Source organism: Porites lutea, chromosome 14, assembly GCF_958299795.1.
Source record: "Porites lutea chromosome 14, jaPorLute2.1, whole genome shotgun sequence".
Lineage (NCBI taxonomy): Eukaryota > Metazoa > Cnidaria > Anthozoa > Scleractinia > Poritidae > Porites > Porites lutea.
In genome coordinates, this window is record NC_133214.1 from 14,271,033 (window position 1) to 14,289,865 (window position 18,833).

General features: G+C 40.3%; 1 protein-coding gene across 1 annotated transcript; it reads left to right on the top strand.

The window, feature by feature from the left end:
* Positions 1-1,403: 1,403 nt before the first annotated feature.
* Positions 1,404-17,360, top strand: LOC140923974 (tryptophan 2,3-dioxygenase-like). Its single transcript, XM_073373986.1, has 15 exons — positions 1,404-1,511; positions 2,933-3,011; positions 3,263-3,330; positions 4,773-4,838; positions 6,353-6,414; positions 7,244-7,319; positions 8,437-8,471; positions 10,022-10,097; positions 10,913-11,008; positions 11,807-11,833; positions 12,032-12,086; positions 13,255-13,312; positions 13,920-13,999; positions 15,038-15,128; positions 17,062-17,360. The coding sequence occupies exons 1-15, from the start codon at positions 1,404-1,406 to the stop codon at positions 17,264-17,266; spliced, it is 1,182 nt and encodes a 393-aa protein (XP_073230087.1). The 3' UTR covers positions 17,267-17,360.
* Positions 17,361-18,833: the final 1,473 nt, after the last annotated feature.

Sequence of the window (18,833 nt, forward strand, 5' to 3'; positions counted from 1 at the left end):
AACAACTTCGATCAGATCTCTTGGCTCATCTTACCATCAAGCTCGTATTATACATATCCATTTCCCTGTAGTACATAAAACTGTTGGCAATGGTTTTGATAGCCTGCGAGCAGGCTTCCAAGTGGAGCGGGAGCGAAAAAGAAAATCGGAGTGCGCAGTAAGCTGAGCGAGGCCTGAGGGAGAAAAGAAGCAGGGGGAGCTCGTAGCCTTGCTGCCAACCGCACCGCCCACTTGCTATTATCCTGTAACACATATGTCAATAACATGTCAATATGGTAATTACACCTGTCAAATTATGATGTTTTTTTACGCTTGCATCGGCTTCAATAACACTTGCGCGAAATTGGGTATTTTTTCGCCGAATGAGGAAATGCAGCCAATCAGCTCTAACACTAGACTCTCGTATCATAGATGTGCGTCATCAAAACAAAGTCTACAACCAACCCCCCCACCCCCTCCCCCTTCCTTCTTTCCCTCCCAAACCACGCTCGGCTTGCCGATTTTCTATTTGGCCCCGCTCCACTTGTGAGCCAGTTCACAGGCTAGGTTTTTGAGAACAGATACTAGGGAGCTTAAGCAAAAACGACGGCGACGGTTACGCAACGTCACTTAAAAGAGTAAAGTCGAGCTGCTTCAAACTTTATCGCGCTTATTCCATCTCGTTCAATTCGTCAAATGTTGGCAATTTTTTTCTGGATTTAAATTTTAAAAAGCTTTATCAAAGTTCCGGAAAAGAAAACGAAAGTCGTTGTCTTGTGTTCACGTCCTCCAAAAAACGTGAAATTTGGCCTTTTTACATCGTTGTCGTGCAGTGACTGCAAAGAAATGTACCAAAAAGCGTGATGCACGTGCAAAGTTGTTGTTTTTCCAAACTACTGAAACCTATTGCTTTTTTTGCCATTCTCGTTGACGTCGCCGTCGTCGTTACTTAAGCTCGCTATTGCCACATAAGACTTGAGCCTGCGAACAAAGAACTGCCAATGCTCTTAATGGGAGTTGTGTTCCAACGTATCAGAAACGCCCACTTGTAAGCCCAATGACCACAGAGGTAACCACTCTCCACGAGCTGATTTATCCTCAAGTCGTGCATCTTCCTGACTGCAAGTGACCCGGGAGGACTTTTAACAATTCATCATTATGAACTGTTCTTATTATGCTCACGATCTGTAAGAAAGCCTTCATGTGGTATCTGCTTTTACAATTTTAACGAACATGAAAAACGCTGTTAAAAGTTACACCACAGCCTGCGGCCAGTGGTTATTAATGTTGATTAGGACAGAAGTACCTGAGCTTACTTTAAAAGACTATTGTTTTTCGTCTTCTGTTGATACTTGTGTGAATTCTAGACAATAGTCGATAGCCGGCATTATACCCCTGGCTTACAGCCTTTGTTCTAAACTGATATGTTGTTGAAGTATGCTGATTTCTTTCACAGTGATGACGAAGCAAGTACCCAGGAAGGAGGAGGACATGGTGACGATAAAGAAGTGTCTTACGCAGGATATCTCCAGGTTTGATGATCCCCATCTAGAGTTTGGAAGCCTGTACGAAGGGAAACCATAATGTTTATTATATTTTTTTTTCGTTCTTTTTTCCCTCTTGCGTCTCGCCTTAATGCAAATAGCTTTTAATACTAGATCTAAGCATATTGATCAACGCTGATCAAGGCGGGTCAGTATCAACTCATAATGTTCAATTAAAATATTCCAGGGCATAAATGTCTCACTTTACATTGTCAAAATTATGCTCTGTACAAATGAAATTAACTGAAATATATTATTAAGTAATAATTAATCAATTTAATTACAATATCTTTTATAAATTAACGTGAAATGAGTGTAGCCTTGCTGTTTCCGCCTGGCTTAGTCTATAGCCAAAGCAAAGGATCGGCTTTATTGGCCCCTACTGTGGCCAGAAAATAAGAGTTGGGGTGTTCTCCACTGAATGTATCTTTATCAGTAAAGTTTTTGAAGCAAACGATATGCCCCTTTTAATCTCTTCTCTCTGCATTTAATTTTCTTTCCCTCTAATATTTTTTAATACGACTTTTACAGAGCATAATTTGACAAAAATAATGAATGGAATGTAAATTGTGTGTATCGTGAATTTTGTAATATATAGTTTCAGCCAAGGCCAAAAACAAAGCTCTCTTGGAATTTTTAAGAAATGTCTTCTGAAACGAAGTTTTCTGTGCATGCGATCACCCGAATACCAAAACTGCTCAGCGGAGAACTTTTAAAAAAAAAACACGTCACCTCAATGAGTTGGTCATCTGAGCCCGCGATACCGGCATGTGACATTGGTCAGCGGGTACCCTACTTTAACCGCTGTCAACTGATCATAAGATGGATGTCCAATATCAAGTTAAACACCATTTGCATACAGTGCCTATACCTTGGACTTAAAACATGTAGTAAGACATTTCACATCCGCTAACTTGAAGGGGCGGACCGACGTATGTACGTCATAGATAACAAAATTTGGGCGGATAACTAAATAGTTAACCAAATGGTGCTCCGCTGCTTGCGCATCGTGCGAGAGCTCCGCTAATATGCTGATTGATATTTTAAGTTGATACTAGTACTGCCCATCATCATCATCATCGTCGTCAACACTTTTATCTATACGCGGTGTGTGACAGTTTGGTGGAAGCAGTTTGTGACATGTGAAAAGCGGAGGAGTCTTGCTTGTTTCCGGTTTGTTTTAACAAAAAAAAAGTCAGGAACTGGTTCATCGATTTTTTTTGCGGGCGTTTTTAATAAAATAATGATTCCAATCGCAAATGTTGGATATGACTGTGGAGAGGTGGCCGTAAGAAGAGGCCCAAATGTAACTGGGGCAGATGGAAGGAAGGATGGACTGAAAAATCAACTCTTGGACTTTCTAGTCAGATTATAAAGAAATAACTTCCAACAATTCTTATCTCTTGCAGCTTGGCAAGCTTCTCGACTGTCAGAAGCCACGTGAATCCACTGCTCATGATGAATTGTTGTTCATTATTGTACATCAGGGTATTTTGACAAATTTTGTTTATACTTTTTACTAACGAATTGGAGGTCCACACCGTCAGTGGCAGAAGGAGTTTTCTTCATATCGGGTTTTATGGCCCAGGTGCGATATGCTTGGATTAGAAAACCTAGGGGCAAAACTTCTGAGTTCGGGATTTTCAATCTTATTTCAGTCCTGATTTGGTATATTCAATGTTCTGAATGTTTATCTTGATGAAAGATATTATCCCTGTTTATTTATTTTTCCTTTCCAGTTTACGAACTGTGGTTTAAGGAGATCATTCATGAGTTGGACTCTGTCATGGAAATCTTTGAGACACTGGTTAGTTGATAGTTAAAGAAGCCAAAGCTTTGAACAAGTGGTCAAAATGAGAGAAAAACGGCTTAAACTGAAAAAGCTGGAAAATCTTTTTCTTAATTTAGTCGTTCATCATTAACTTAAAACAAGGCAGTTTACTTTTTCCACGTTTTTGCTATGAAACCAGTGAAGGAAGAGTCATTACATTGACATTTATAATATACACACACTCAGTGATCTTTTCTGTTTTAAGGGATCTGATTGGTTCGCTATCTCGGACTATTCACCTCCGAGCGAGTTGATAATGCCGGAGCTCGGTGTTTTAATTTCCAATATTTTAGAGAACGATCTTTCAAAATTCTACAAAATCCTAGGGTTGACATTTTTTTACACAAGAGAAGACTTTGAAGGATTCAAAACCGCGTATTCCATTTACTTAAGCTAATTTTTTTTTCCTTGATGGAATGTTTACAACAACTGTTTGTTCGATTAGAAGAGATCGTTTTGTAAACTCAGCGTTTCCTAACATGAAAATTTTTGCCAAAAATATTCATCTACTATTCACCTCGATTTCCACGAATAATTGTTAAATGTATTTAATACTCATTCAAAACATTTCCCGTTTCTGATTGTCTTCAATCCTCGGGCTAATTCTTCATGATTAACGGGCGCTAACCATATTTGGAAGATGCGAGCAATATACCATCGATTTGATGGTATATTTGATTGGAAACGAGGCTGCGTGGGTAATAGACGATTGATCAACCTCGTTTCCAGTAACAGCCTCCTAGCAGTTTATTCAAGGGTGAACTAAAAAAAATGGCATTCACAGCTATCTGAAGAAGAAATAGCTGAATTTCTGACTAAAACCGGACGGAAGAAATGCAAGTATACGCAAAACATATTGCCCGTCTACCTTTCAAGAAGTATCTGCAAGAAAAAAAAATATCTGTTTATATCCTGAGACCGCACCGAGAAATAAGCCAAAGTTTATAGAGGAAAGTCTACGAGGAGATAAGCTTGTTGAGAACTTCAGTAGAAAAATTTTGAATGAATAATAAAACAATTATTGAATTCGGTATTCGTATGACGTGAAGAATTATGCAGATCTCGGAGGATGTTAGGCTTTCAGCCTCGGTGGATAACATTCTCCGAGATCTGCATAGTTTTTCACATCCTACTCAGCCACATTCAATAATTGCTAATTAATATATATACGTATGACACTGTGCAAGATTTTCTAGTTCGTAATGATACATTGATATGGTTGTTGTTCTTTGCAAAGTATGATCCGTTCGTGTGATTTCTAGGACTGCAACAAGACGCAAAATGTTTACTGAAGCAAAAACTTAAGACAGACAAGAAGCTGCATATTCTATACTGGTTATGTAGTGGTAAACGCAAGCTACGAGCAATTCTATTTCATTTTTAATTATGATTCAACAAATTTTGTTTCTTTTAATTAGGATATGGAAGGAAGGAAGATGCTCGTTTTAAGTTCAAGACTTAACCGCATTTTGAAGATCCAAAACGTGAGATATTTTATTACTATGAGATACTTTTTATGAAAATGTAATGTCTTATTGCCGGCTGTCGGTGGTGAACACACACCCTGTCATTCTCAGAGACACTTTCGTATGCTCGCTTGTCAGCCTTAGAGTATATCAGTCTTTACGGGTTCTTTAGCACTGCTGCTGTGTCTTGCCCATGCTAAGTCTGAATTTTAATCACTTGGAACTGGCCTATTTACCCCTGCCCTCCTTGAGAAGATTCAACCCCATTTTATTCATGAGATAAAAAGTCATGACGTCATCAATATCAATTCATTTCACCCAAAATTTATTAAAATTTACTGCAAAAAAGTTTAGTTCGACCCCTATTATACTACTTTTTGCAGTTTGGGTGTCAGCTCGAATGTATTAAGGCAGGAGCAATCGGCTCCTGATTAAGGTCATAATAATCGCTGCATAAAAAGTGTTATCAGCATGCCCTGTCTCAATGTAACCAACGGTTTCCCACTTGGCCCTAGTCTGCTTCGCAGCAGTTCTTTATGTCGCAACGCTCCTGTGGGGAGGAGCGTTGCATGACGACATAAAGAAGGGCTGTGGAGCAGGCTAACTTGGCCCTTGAAAAGTGAAAAACTAAAAGAGTTTTAAAGCTGCAATGTGGCATTTGAAACAAGTTCTTTCATGCGCACGAAAATTTCCTAAGCTCCTGATTAACTCCGCAGTATTTTCATGCATTCCTTCCTAAGGTCTGCGGCTGATTATTCTACCTTTGCCTGCCTGTGACATTAAATTCTCAGTTGTTATCCTTGTTGTTTGACGACCTTTATTTTTCAAACTATCCATCGATTCGTTCGTCCTGATAGTTTTATAACGTCCTTTTGAGCGCACCGAAGTGTCCCTGCCGCGCTGGGTTCACTGTTGATCCTTCTTCATACAGACTTTGAACACAGCGTCAGCTTGGACAGGTGTAACTCATGGTTGAAATACTGACCTACATACAGCTATTTCGATGAAGGTTGTCGGAAAAAATGTGCACCCGACAATCCCGAAAGGTAATATGAAATATGATCAATACGCTGTTTCTGACACTGTAGCTGTCGAATCTTCTATTGTTGCTTTCCTTTAGCTCTCACAAACATATGTCTATGGCTTCTCGTGCCATTCTTTTAAATTTCTTTGAAGAACAGTGAACTCAAAACCACCCACAATGCCTTTCGGAATTGTCGTGTGCCTTTTTTTCGACAACCTTTCTCGAAATAGCTGTATACTATCAGGTTTCACTTACGAAATTCCATCCAGACTGTCATTGAGTTTTTTGAAGCAGTGTTAGTACAAAAATCAATCTATCATTACCCTTTAATTTAGGTGAACACAGCTAATACAGATGGGACTGGCTACAACCCTTACTGACTGCTCAGGATATCAGTATGTCCAGTGGCAAAAGTTCATAAGTTGCATTAAGAATTATTATAGGTTATGTTTTGAACCGGATTTACTTATATTAATTGTCTTGGGTATTTTCTCAACTTTAATTACAGCTGCTACGTGACCAGGTCGTGATTATGGAAACGATGACCCCATTGGATTTTATGAAATTCAGGTCAGTTACTAATGAATTGTTGCGTATCTGAGATTCAGCACTGAGTCTCTAATGCCCCGTTATATGGAGAAAACCTGTCCAGCGTAGAAAGGTCACCCCCCCGCCCCCTCCCAGCAGAGTCGACTTTAGCGAGAGTTTATATGGGAAAAAAGTTGACCCCTTTGCATGAGCCAACAGCGCTCGCGCATGCTCTGATTATTAGGGACATAAAGATTCAACGACGCGACGCTAACGAGAACGTCTAAAAAACCAATAGGTTTAATAAGCAAAACAACAACTTTTCACGTGCATCACACTTTTTTGTACATTTCTTTGCCGCGTTTTTGCACGACTACGACGTAAAAATGCCTGATTTCGTGTTTTGTGGAGAACGTAAACAAGCAACGACGAAATTTTATTTCGGCTTTCTGAACTTGAATGGTCCCTTGGAATTCAACTTCAGGAGGGTTGGCCTACATTTGACAAAGTAAGTAAGTAGGAATAATCGCGATGAAGACTGAAACAACGCAGATTCACTTTTTAAGCGACGTTCTTATTGCTGTCGCGTCGTTGGATCTTAAATGGATGTCTTGAAAACAAAGACTCCAAAGACCCCCTACGAACCCTAAGACCCCCTACCATAAATGTCTCTGGACTTCATTGATTAGAGTTAGGAAACCGAGTGAATCAGGTTCCATGTAGGTCAACCTACAACACGCGCGTTTGTATCCGTTCGATAAACCAGTCAAATCGCTCTATTTCCCTTCGTTTGTTGTTTCTGTTATGTTCAGGTGTTTTCATTTCAAGGTCATAAGAAAATCGCTCTAAGGAGATATTTTTTCAATTGCAGAGATCACTTGGTTCCGGCTTCTGGGTTCCACAGTCTTCAGTTTAGACTGATTGAGAATAAACTCGGAATTAAGAAGGTATGAGACCCATCAAGTTCAGATCGCACTGCAGTTCTCTGGAATAGTCCATCAAACACTGTTAAAAGACAGACAAGCTTGAAGTCATTTATCTCACATTTGTAATTTAATACCATTTAATTAATAACCATATTTATCTAATGTTGTTTTATTGCATGAATTTTTGCAAGGCTCTCTGGAAGAGCATTTTTATGAATGGGATTCTGTGTAAATAAAGATGATTGATATGATTGATTCATTCGCGTGAGCCAGCGTCGTTTTGACGGGAAAACGTTATTGCCATCGTCATTCTACAACGAGATTTAGCGAGAATGTAGTAGTGGCGGGAACATTTTATCAAATGTAAGGAGTTTTATCATTTTGCTATACGGAGACAGCTTAACCTCCTTTAGTATAAATTACTGTACTATTTTTTTGATGAAAAAAAGTAAAATGAAGCTTTTCGGGTTCCTTTTTTTTAGAACACGCCCAAAAACTTTAAGTAAAATCTCGTACTCGTACTTGTTCTCTTCCTCAAATCTAAGGCTCCCTTAATTTTCAAGCGACAACAGAAATCAAAGTTTCACTTTGAAAACCATAGAAAAAGCAGCCAGCACAAATGTCAGAAAGAATTGTCGTCTGCAACCCATGGATCCAACATGTTGATAAGTTGGGGAAACAGAAAAGCATGTTGCAACGTGTTCATCTGTTGCTCAGGCTTTAACAAACATTGTTGGACGCAGCATGTTGGATGTGATGATGCAGTTATCGAATATTGTTTAAAACACCATGCGACAATCTTAAAAGATGATGGGCTAACATTTTGGATTCGTCACGTTCTGCGTAAGACCAGACGCACGAAGATTTCTGTTTATCATTTCAAATGTACTATAGCAGTTAAAAAGATAACTAATAGTTCGTCTTTTCAAGTAATTTCGTCTTCAGACTGACAAGGCTGAAAACTTAACTCATTTCACACTTGAACTTGACGAACTAGAGACACTTAAACAGCTGAGGTATACACTTTCGCCAACGTTTGTCAGTCTCAGACTAATTCTGCGTCTTTAGAATTAATAAAAACAACCAGTTCTAGCGATTCAATACGATAATGACTGTGTTCGTCCTGTTTCCGTTGCAGGATCAAAGAAGTAAATGCAAATCACAGGAATACAGGTCTGACTGAAAAAATTATCTTGACCTGAATAAATAAACTGTAATTTTTCACGATCAATATTTATATTTACACTAAAATCACATGTTTAGTTTATTAAAAGACTGACTGCTCGTAAGTTTACAAGCGGATAATTATATCAAATAATATGATAGGAAGGTGTTGATAAATAAAATACAATGGTATGATGAACGCAAGATAGAAGACAGTAGTCTTAAAGCATAACAGAGAAGGACAGCAATACTGACAACTATGGCATGGTATAGATACCGTAAAATTGCGAAAATAAGTCCCTCCATGCATAAGCCTCCCAAACTCGTAACGCAAAAAAACCCTCCGTAAAATCGCCCCTCCAAATATAAGCCCCCCCCCCCCCCCCCAGGAGGGGGGGGGGGGCTTGTACTTGGAAATTGCCTCAAATACTAAGTAAAACAAAGCAAAAACGGTAAATTTCCTTCCAGCTATAAGGCTAGCCCAATCAATTTTGAAACGCAAATTTCCCTCCGTAGATAAGCCCCCCCGAATAGAAGCCCCTCCAAAAATAAGCCCCTCGGAAAGGGCCTTTGAAAAATATTAGCCCCGGGGCTTATTTTCGGAATGTTACAGTATCAGTCTTTTCTTTTATGACACAATGCTCGATAAAGGAACCGCAAGTACGTATTGCAGACCTACATTTCCTTCTTTTGCATAAGCATTTTTTTCAGTTTCACTTGGGGCCATTTTAGCTCCCAAGAGAAGCTCTAAGAAAAACTGAAAACAATGCTTATGTTAAATTTGGGGGTCACAAGAAAAGAGCATTATGATATGTTATGGTATTTTCTGGAGTGGTCAATGGCAAAGATATAGGTCTGCAATACGTAATAAGTTCTCACTTTCAGTCAGCTTTCTCAAGGCGGATTGCCGCCATTTAGTGTCTACATGTGGGAGGGGTCGGCCTCCAAATGAGAGTGAAACAATATGACTTAAGAATGGCACTGGCCTTTTCTATGTGTTTGTCATAAGGAGATGTCAGGGAGAATGGATTGTATTTGCAGGCGGCTGCTCAATATAATTACAGTCTATAGAGAGGAGATGTCGTTACGTCAAGTTGCCATGGATGCAAAATTTCTGGATGACAACAAACCAAAATGTCACTTGAAAAGTGGATTTGCACTGTTTCAAACTTCATAGACCTTATTTAGTTTCATTTAATTTGTCAAATGTTGGCGAAATTTTCTGTGTTAAACCCAAAAGGACCTTAGAAAAAGAAAAAGAAAATTTTTGTGTTGTGCTCACCTACTCCATGGAGCGGGCGCGTGAAATTAGGAAGTTTCATGTGGCAGTCGTGCAACAACGGCTAAGAAATGTACAAAAAAGCGTGATGCACGTGAAAAGTTGCTTTTTTTTTGCCAATCTAAACCTATTGTTTTTTTCCTGTTCGCCGTAGAGGTGCAAAACTCCCTGTTGTTGTGATCCAGAAATTTTGCTACCATGGTAATGTGACGTCACACTTCTCCTCTTTATTGTAGATAAATTAGTTATTTGCTGCAATTTAACATGTGTAAATTTCTAGAAGTCAATTTGACTCCGGTGATAGAAAAATTCTTAAACAGTCAGAAGAAGAAACATCGTTGCTGCAGCGCGTCCAGGTTTGTTTAAAACGTCAGTCAGATTTTCCCATTCAGCCTGACAAGGCAAACTTGTCTTAAGGATTTTGTTTTTCTATATAGAGATTATGAATGCATTTGAAACTGTGGTTTATACGCCATGTGGAACTAAGTCCTTCCTTTTTCTTCTTTTTTATGTTGCATTTCCCTTGGAAATGTTTGAAGGGCTTTTTAATCAGAACAACAAAAAAATGGCAACATCTTTTAAGTTGATGGGCCTCCAAATCCCGAAAGATTGCTAAAACTCTTTATCGTGAACCGATATCTTGGGCCATGCTGCGCAGCCTGGCCCTCTTATCGTGGCGCCACTCGTTAGTAGAGAGACCACGCTAATTTTTAAAGGCCACGTTAACAAATTTTGATTACGAGAGTACACCAATATAACGTATTCAAATCGTAAATAAATAAGACATTTTTATTAAGGGATGGGACAAATTAAGCCAACGGCCACACTCTGTGGGAAACCGCACGAGTCCGAGGACGCTCACTTAAGCCGGATAAGATATGGCGAAGGCAAAGCTCAAAAAAGACATACACTTAAGCATAGAAACACTAGGCCATGTCTAGCATGTTTCCGTTCTGAAATGATGATAATAATAATGATAATTGTGGGGTATGATAATAATACCCCCTGTTTCATCCCCTGTATTCGGAAAGCCGAACACTTCAACTGTGTGTGAAAAACACACATAGGTAGCAAAAGACAATCTTATCTTTTTACTTATTTGTGACTCGAAAAAATAGCTTCTTCTCCGGAATGAACTTGTTCTTTAACATTTTCTTCCGTCTTTCGACAGGAATGGTTGGAACGGACTCCTGGTCTTGAGGCCTTTTGGAAGAAATACAAAGAAAGCGTCCAAGACATGCTAGATGCCATGGAGACTGAGGCTAAGGTAGGAAGAGTTTTCTACTCACTGGTTCTTGAAATGACACGAACAAGGATATTTATATTTCGTTATCTCACTTTTTAACTCCGCAATCATGTAACTGTTTTCCATCCCCCTTCACATCGTTTGAAATGATCCACTGCATGTTCGCAAGCCCTTCCACTCATAGACTTTTCACAAAATTAAACTGCCGTAGCTACTGTAGGAGTCAAAAGTGTTGGGAAGGTTAACGCTTGTCACCTCTTCTGATTGTTTCTCTCCATCCCCCGCCCACCCCACCCCCTGGATCAGCGTTGTGTATAAGAGGACTCTTTGAAATCATATTTGGGCTCCAAAATTTGAAAAACAAAAGAAAAATTAAAGAGAAATTTAAAGCATGCGCAATGGCTAGAAAGTCTAACTTATCAGCCAAATTGGCCATCCCAATAACGTTCTACTTTTGTGCGTATATTTCTGGACCGTTTGATAAAATCACTGTCACAATCGGTACAAGGATGGTGCTTCCCAGATCGATATGAATTCATTATATAACACTTGTTATGTACTTTGTTTTTCGAGTTGGATGTACTAGTGTTAGGCTGATTTCGCAGCCATGCAAGCCTTCCGCCCCTTATTCCTCTTAGGCCACCAAGTCTTTTTAAAAAGTTGCTTTCTGTCACCTGAAAAATAAGTGAGGTCAGGGTTATCTTATTCCTTGTTTGTGCCCATTTATACGTGGATTTATTTAAAATAAAGAGGGCTTTTTGTTACATTTTAATATGTAATTTTACATGTTTTACATGCTGATCACATCTTTTTTCGTAGACCTTGGAAGAAGTCAACAAACAAAAGGTAAATGAAAGAGAAACACAACAACCTACTAAATAGGGGGGATTTCAAACGCCTTCCAAACGTATGTGCAATCACGTACAAAATTCCAATGCAGTTTTGGAGCTTTTCTTTTAAGGGACAAAGAGAGCTTAGTCACCGTTACTGGTTCTTTTTCGCCTCAATGCGTCATACTAAACCACAGTTTCCTTTCATTGGCAGAATCACTTTGAGACAATTCTCTGTGAAGAGAAACACAACCAGCGTATTGCTAGAGGTATTTTTTGTGAACGTGATACTTCTTGTTTTGATTCATTCATAAGCGCCGTAAGAGCTTGTTTGCTGATCTTTCGTCCATAGCACAGTACATTTCCATCATTAGCTATCAGTAGCTATCAGTGAGGCACTAGAGTAAACCCAAAAAACTGTGTTCCAGTTCGATTCTAACTGGAGTCAAGTGGTTATTGTCTTGTGGGTGCAAGCATTCCATTTCTCAAATCTCCTTTGTTATGGGGGATTTAATGGCCCTCAAGGAAAAGGACGATTTTGACAAGCTGCCATAGCAATCCGAACTGATGCTTTTTCAACAGACAACTCAAGAAAAGTGTTACCCCAATATGTAAAGTACTAAATGAACATTAACTGCAAAGGACCGCAAACGGATATGACGCAGAACGCAGGTCTTAAGAAGCCCTGATCAATCGTCTACTTGCCTCAATATGTTATGAATCGTGGATAGAGTAGGGGTGGTGAGATAGGTCTAAGTACGCTTGATCTTCATCGACGCAGAAAATGTGGGTGCCCAATAACTAGTAAGAACTCAGACCAAAGCTGTAGTCTCATACCAAAGAGAACAACGCAATAGAACTGACACGAAATGTTCAACCCCTGGGGAAAACTCCAAAATCATAAAAAGGAAGGGAATTCCTGTCATTTTGCTAAGGAATGTAGATTGCAGATTTTGGTCTCACTTAGGGTTTTCAAGACATAATGCCAATATTTTTGCCCATAAAGGTATTACTTAGCGTTTTGCGTGGGCAAATTTGCAAACAAAAAAAGCAAATGCTGTCTATGTTGGAGTATGATCTCCTTTATGGGTCTGAGATACGTCCAATCTTGTCCGTAGGGTTTTTTTTTCATAGAACATGAGACTGTCCTGGGGACGAGGTTGAGCCACACCCAGATTGGTCCCCCTTAGGTGTTTTGAGCATCCCCGTCACTCTCAACCCCCTCTCCTCCCTTCCACCACGACCACCACCACCCTCACCGTGGGACGTTCAAAGGTTTACTGACTACAGTGAGATACACTTCAAGCGTAAGTGAACATTTATATAGGAGTCACCCCCCCGCCCCCCCTTCACCCGGGCATGTTCAAAGGTTTACTGACTACAATGAGATACGTCAACCATAAGTAGTTTTAACATGGGTTGTTTGTTCATTATAAGGTGAAAGAAGGTTCTCTCACAAAGCCATACAAGGAGCACTGATGATCTTCTTTTACCGGTAAGAGACGCTCAGTGGAGTGTCTTCATCTTTGACAGTTCCCCTTCGCTGGGGCCCAGGGTAAAATCGAAGTAAAAGATATAGAACACTTTTCTTTCTCGGCGTGATAACCCACGCGGGATCATGTGTGTCACGTGATACGAATGGACCAATCAGCGTTCGAGTTGAAAATGACGATAGTTTGATTGACAGCTGAGCGATGCATTATGGGATACATGGGACAAAAATTGTGACGTCATCATTTTAAACTAGAACGCTGATTGGTCCACTCGTATCACGTGACCTGTATACTCGATCCTGGTTGGTTACTGGCGGAAGTGACGCCCTTTACTACTCAGGTTGGGGATTAGGATTAACAGATAATAACGGTTGGGATTAAGGAATTGAGAGAAAATTTTAAGCCTGCTTAACAAGCGTTTCCGAGCGAGTTCGTAGAGAAAGAGGGAACGAGACAAGAGAGACTCAATTTGCAATCTCGATCGGAAACGCTTGTTACGCCGGCTAATTTTGTCCAGGATGTAAGGACTGAATAAGCCTATAGGGAAGCCTTTTCTTACCCATCTTTGTTTCAAGAGTCATTTGGCCTTTGTATCTGTTCATCCTCCAGGGACGAGCCTGGATTCAGCTTGCCATTTCAAATCCTTCAGCTGCTCATGGATATTGACTCACTTCTGCTCAAGTGGCGCTGTAAGTTTTTTATCACCAAGTGTAACTAGTTTCAATTAATTTTTTCTTTTTTCTTCCCTTTTCCCTTGCTTTTTGTTTTTTTTGTCCCTTATTCCAAATGTTGGCGGATAGCCCTTTCCTAAAGCTTCAATAGGTTCCGCAGTGCACTACTTCTGGTAAGGGATTTCATTGGATAAATTTGAAAAAATGCGCTGAACAAGTTTTATTATATGGAGGAGAGTGTTTTACTGGGAACTAAACCACTCGTAGATTCCATACGCCACTTCATCCGGGACCCGAGTGGCGTATTTTCCGTATGTCACCTTTGTGAGTGTCGTATCGTTCAATGACGTCACGATTCCCGCCTTTTGCTTTTGTTGAATTGGTTTCTCCATATAATAAAAAGAACATTACACGTTGGCTCGAAGATATGAATTTTATGTTCTCGTGGCAAGAACAATATCTCACTCGTTCGCTTCGCTCACTCGTGAGATATTGTTCTTGCCACCCGAACATAAAATTCATATCTTCTCGCCACCGTGTAATATCCTCTATGTATATGCCATTTCCTGCATTGTGAAGATCTTAGTAAGTAATTGCAACAGGACTGAGTGGAGTCTAATTCGGTGATTGACAAAATCGGACGAACGCGTAGCGGGAGTGCGATTTGTTTAATCACGAGTATGATTACAGACAGAATTGGACGACACAAAGTTCTGTTACCAATTAACCATAACTTTAACAAAATTTGTGATATATAAGGCTCTTTTTTAAATCAAAACACAAGGAATTCCAAAATTTCTTTTTTTGCTAGCAGTAAAAAAAGCCATTTAAGCGCGCTTGATGGCGCATACTGTCCAATTACCTAGGCATGACACGTACTGTCCTATTAAACTGTCCTATTAAGGCTGAAATCAGGGCAGTTGATAACCAATCAGATTTGGAAATTTTGTTACGGTTATGATTTAACAAATTGGGTGTAGTAAAATGCTTTTCCCTTAATCTGCTGTTCAAATTGCTTAACAATTAAATACGATGGTCGTTATTATTATTTGACAGACGATCATTCCATGATGGCTCAGAGGATGATCGGAAGTAAAGTTGGTACTATGGGTTCATCTGGTTATCAGTACCTTAAATCCACGGTCAGGTTGGTTTAAAAGAGAGTAGAGAATTTAAGGCTTTGTATACACCATGCCGGATAGCATTTCGTATCGACACCAGGAGCGGACGGAGGATTTCGTGATAGAGGGGGCCTAGAGATATAGTATACAGTGGCAATATGGGCGCGATAGAGCCGATCAGGACTGAGATCAGCGCACTTTCCTAGGGAGTTCCGGGCGCATGTTCCTCCAGGAAAATTTTGAGATTGAAGTTCTCAGAGATGCAATCCAGTGCATTCTGGACGCTTAAAGTTAGCAAATGCCTGGATTCCATTAATAAACCACAAAAGGGGGGGGCCGAGGCCCCCTGGGCCCACCCATAAATCCGCCCTTGGACTCGAAATGCTTTCCGGAACAGCAATGAAAAGCAATCTTCGCCTGGGACTGGAACAAGTCTTTCACACCCACATATACACACACACAACCACACCTAACACCGTGTCGGAGCAGTTGGCCAGAGAGGGTTTTGGTGAACTAAATACCAGTCCTTTCAACTGAATATTTACTTCCGTCTCAGTGGGTTCCATTCCTCGCTGCTACTCAGTGGCGAAACTGGGGGAAGTGCCCGGGGGCCCACCCCCCCCCCCTTAATTTTTAGACCAAACTGAGGCCCCGGAGGACCGAAACAAAAATTTTTGGAGATCGCCCACCCTCCTTATCTCGGGGTTTGGATGACCGCCTCCCCCCCTCCCCTTCTCTGAAGGTCTGGATCGGCCGCCGCTACTCACTTATTCATTCCAAATGCCTGTTCAAACTGCACCAAAGTGTGGCACAAAACCTGTCCGGTATGTGACGCTTCCACTTTCAACTCGGCGCGTCGCAGCCTCGTTCTGTTACAAAATTGGCGCCGAAATCACCGTTGTTATGGGTGAACAGAAGAGTTTTCAGTACGGTTTTTGTGCTGGGGCAAGAGCTAACCGGTAAAGTGTGGTCATAGCCTTGAATAAATCTTGTCACGGTTTTCGACGCCATCTTGACAAGTAGTCGTCTCTCTGTTTATTCCCTGTGGCTGCATAGTTTGTGCCTTCTCAATGTAAAAACGTTCGCGAGCTCCACGTATGGATTCTCTTTTGGTTTTGATAAATTCGAGTGGGATAATGTTGATGTCTTTAAGTTGGTGTCCGGGTTGATTAAAATGCTGTGGTACTGGGTCGTCAGTTTTGTTTTGTATCGCTCTGTGGTGTTCTCCAAAACTGTCTCTTAAGGCTCGTTTAGTCTGTCCGGTGTATTCCGCGTGTGTGTTTTTTTTACATTTACGACATTGGATCATGTAAATGAGATTTTAGAAGCACATGTTATCGTCTGCTTGATGAGGTGAGTTTGGCCAGTGTTTTTGAATGTACATGATGATATACCGTCTTTAATGAAGGGGCAGGTTTGCATCTGATGGAGTTGCATTTCTTTATGGAAGGTGTGTTTGAATTAAATGTCTTTGACTTACTTTTGACCGAAATTTATCCTGCGAACAGGCTCCCAGGTGAAGCGAAGCGAAGCGAAAAGAAAATTGGCGAGCAAAGCTAGGCCTGGAGCCTTTTTCTGTCCCCAGATCACGGGGATTTTCTTTGCCGCCCCACTCCACTTGGGTAGCCTGGTACAGACCCCCCTACCCTCAGTAAAAATCGGAGAAGGGGAGGGGGGGTCTGTAGGGGGTCTCTACACAGGCTCCACTTGGGAGCCTGTTCGCAAGCTAACCGAAAAGGTGCCCCTTTTATATAACTACCATATTAAAAAATATAGAAAAGCATGCCATCCTTACACTGAAAGAAGCGCTTTGTTCAATAGTTCATAACTGAGTGACTTCAACTCATTGGCCTCTTTAGTAAGAGTCAGCCATTAAATGCACTTTTTTATACTCTTAAAACATCCGATTGTCTCATTAAATGAGCATAACACGTTGTAATTAACTCTGGATATCCCTAGTGATCGCTACAAGGTGTTTGTGGATTTGTTTAACCTGTCCAACTTCTTCATACCACTTGATCGAATCCCGCCACTGAGTTCTTCCATTAAAGAGGGTCTGGATCCTGCGTTGTTGATGAATGGCAACCTAAACAAAGACAACAGTAACTTGCGCAGCCTCAACGAAAAAGAGGGTCACGTGACAAGTAGTGACTGCGAAGGTTAAAAACGTTGCCATAACGACCTCAACAACTGAAAAGGAAAGATCTGTGACAAGTAACTCATGGAACAGCATGCAATAGAATTGATTAAACTTACAGTTTAAAAATAGGATAGTATATAAGTCAAAATAGATTTAACCAGTAAAAAAAAGGCCTAAGTCGCCTAACGTTGCCAAAAGTCGCCTTAAGTCACCATAAGTTGCGGTGAGTTAAAGTTTAGTTGTACCTGTATATCGTGACTTGTAAGTCCCTTTTTAAGGTTGGTACACACTAGGAGAAAAGTTGCAGCAACACACCTCGCAACGGCAAATCGCTCCTTGCGTATTGGAGAATTTTTGTGAAAATCTTCGTCTCTGCAACTGAACTTTGTCGCAGCGACATGTTGCAAAAATCAAATCATACAAAATTTGAGCGACCTGTTGCGACGACGAAATCAGTGTTGCAGACTGAGACAGGATTTTCACAAAACTTTCTCCAGTATACACAAAGGGATTTGTCGCTGCGACGTGTCGACCCAACATGTGGCTGCAACTAGTCGTCGGACCTGCACATACGGAGTGATCTGTCGCCGCGACTTGTTGCTGCAACTTGTCACCTAGTGAGTTCCAGGTCCCTAGAAGTAGTCCTAAAAGAATACCGTCGAACCTCAAGTAAGTAACCGCCTAAAAAAGCTTTAACTTTACAATCGCTTTAGACAATGAACCACAGATAACCTCTATCGAGAACGTAACAGGTGAAGCACATTTACTATTTCGAAGATAATTTATTGCAAATATATCTAGCCGGATTTTTGATAACGTTATCGCCAAATGGACCTTTTGCGTTTAACAGTTTTTTTCGGCCAAAGTAGCTATTATAAAAACCAAGAGTGCAACCATTGCTTTTTTCTCTTCTCCTTTCCTCCTCCTCTTTCTTTCTTTTTCTCTCTTCCTTTTTCTTCATTACTGAGATTTTGGAGCTCCTCGGGCTTAAGAAACTTACCTTTTGGCGTCTTTTCACTTAAATGACTACAAATTTCGTTATGTTGGTTTTCAAAAAATCGGCTAGATATACCAATACAAGCACGGACTCGGACAGGAGTCACAAAAGTTCGTACCACACACCGTTCTGACTATTCATGATTTCTGCGTGAGCTTTGTAGCATTTGCAGTAAGTTTCTTCTTTGTTTATCTTGTTAAGCATTTAAATCTGTATATTTTGCAGAGATTTATTTTAGTATACATATTACGTAATTACTATTTACAGTTGCATTCTTTAATTTTAAAATCAGTTTCTTTTTTGAGTAGGGGTGTAAAAAGCTATCCAAAGCTCTACGTTTTTTGTTCGATCCCTGTGCTCGGAGGTTTTGTGCCAGAACTTTAGTGACGAAAATGGTCATGTTAAAACGCGGACCTTGCAGACTGCAGGCCAGGCAGACTGTGCGGACAAATTAATTCTTCTTCTTTTTTTTTTTTTCGCGTTTAATTTTATTTACTAAAGCCAATGAATACTTTAACCCCAAACTGCCAAGTAAAAATAGCACTTCTTCTTCATGATAATACAGTGCTCACAGGTGCCAGAGGTCAAAAAAGA

Coding starts and splice junctions, on each gene's coding strand:
- LOC140923974 (XM_073373986.1), top strand. CDS start 1,404: ATGTTGTTGAAGTATGCTGATTTCTTTCACAGTGATGACGAAGCAAGT. Junction 3,331..4,772: donor TGGAAATCTTTGAGACACTG/GTTAGTTGATAG, acceptor TCTTTTAATTAG/GATATGGAAGGAAGGAAGAT. Junction 13,313..13,919: donor CTGATGATCTTCTTTTACCG/GTAAGAGACGCT, acceptor TTCATCCTCCAG/GGACGAGCCTGGATTCAGCT.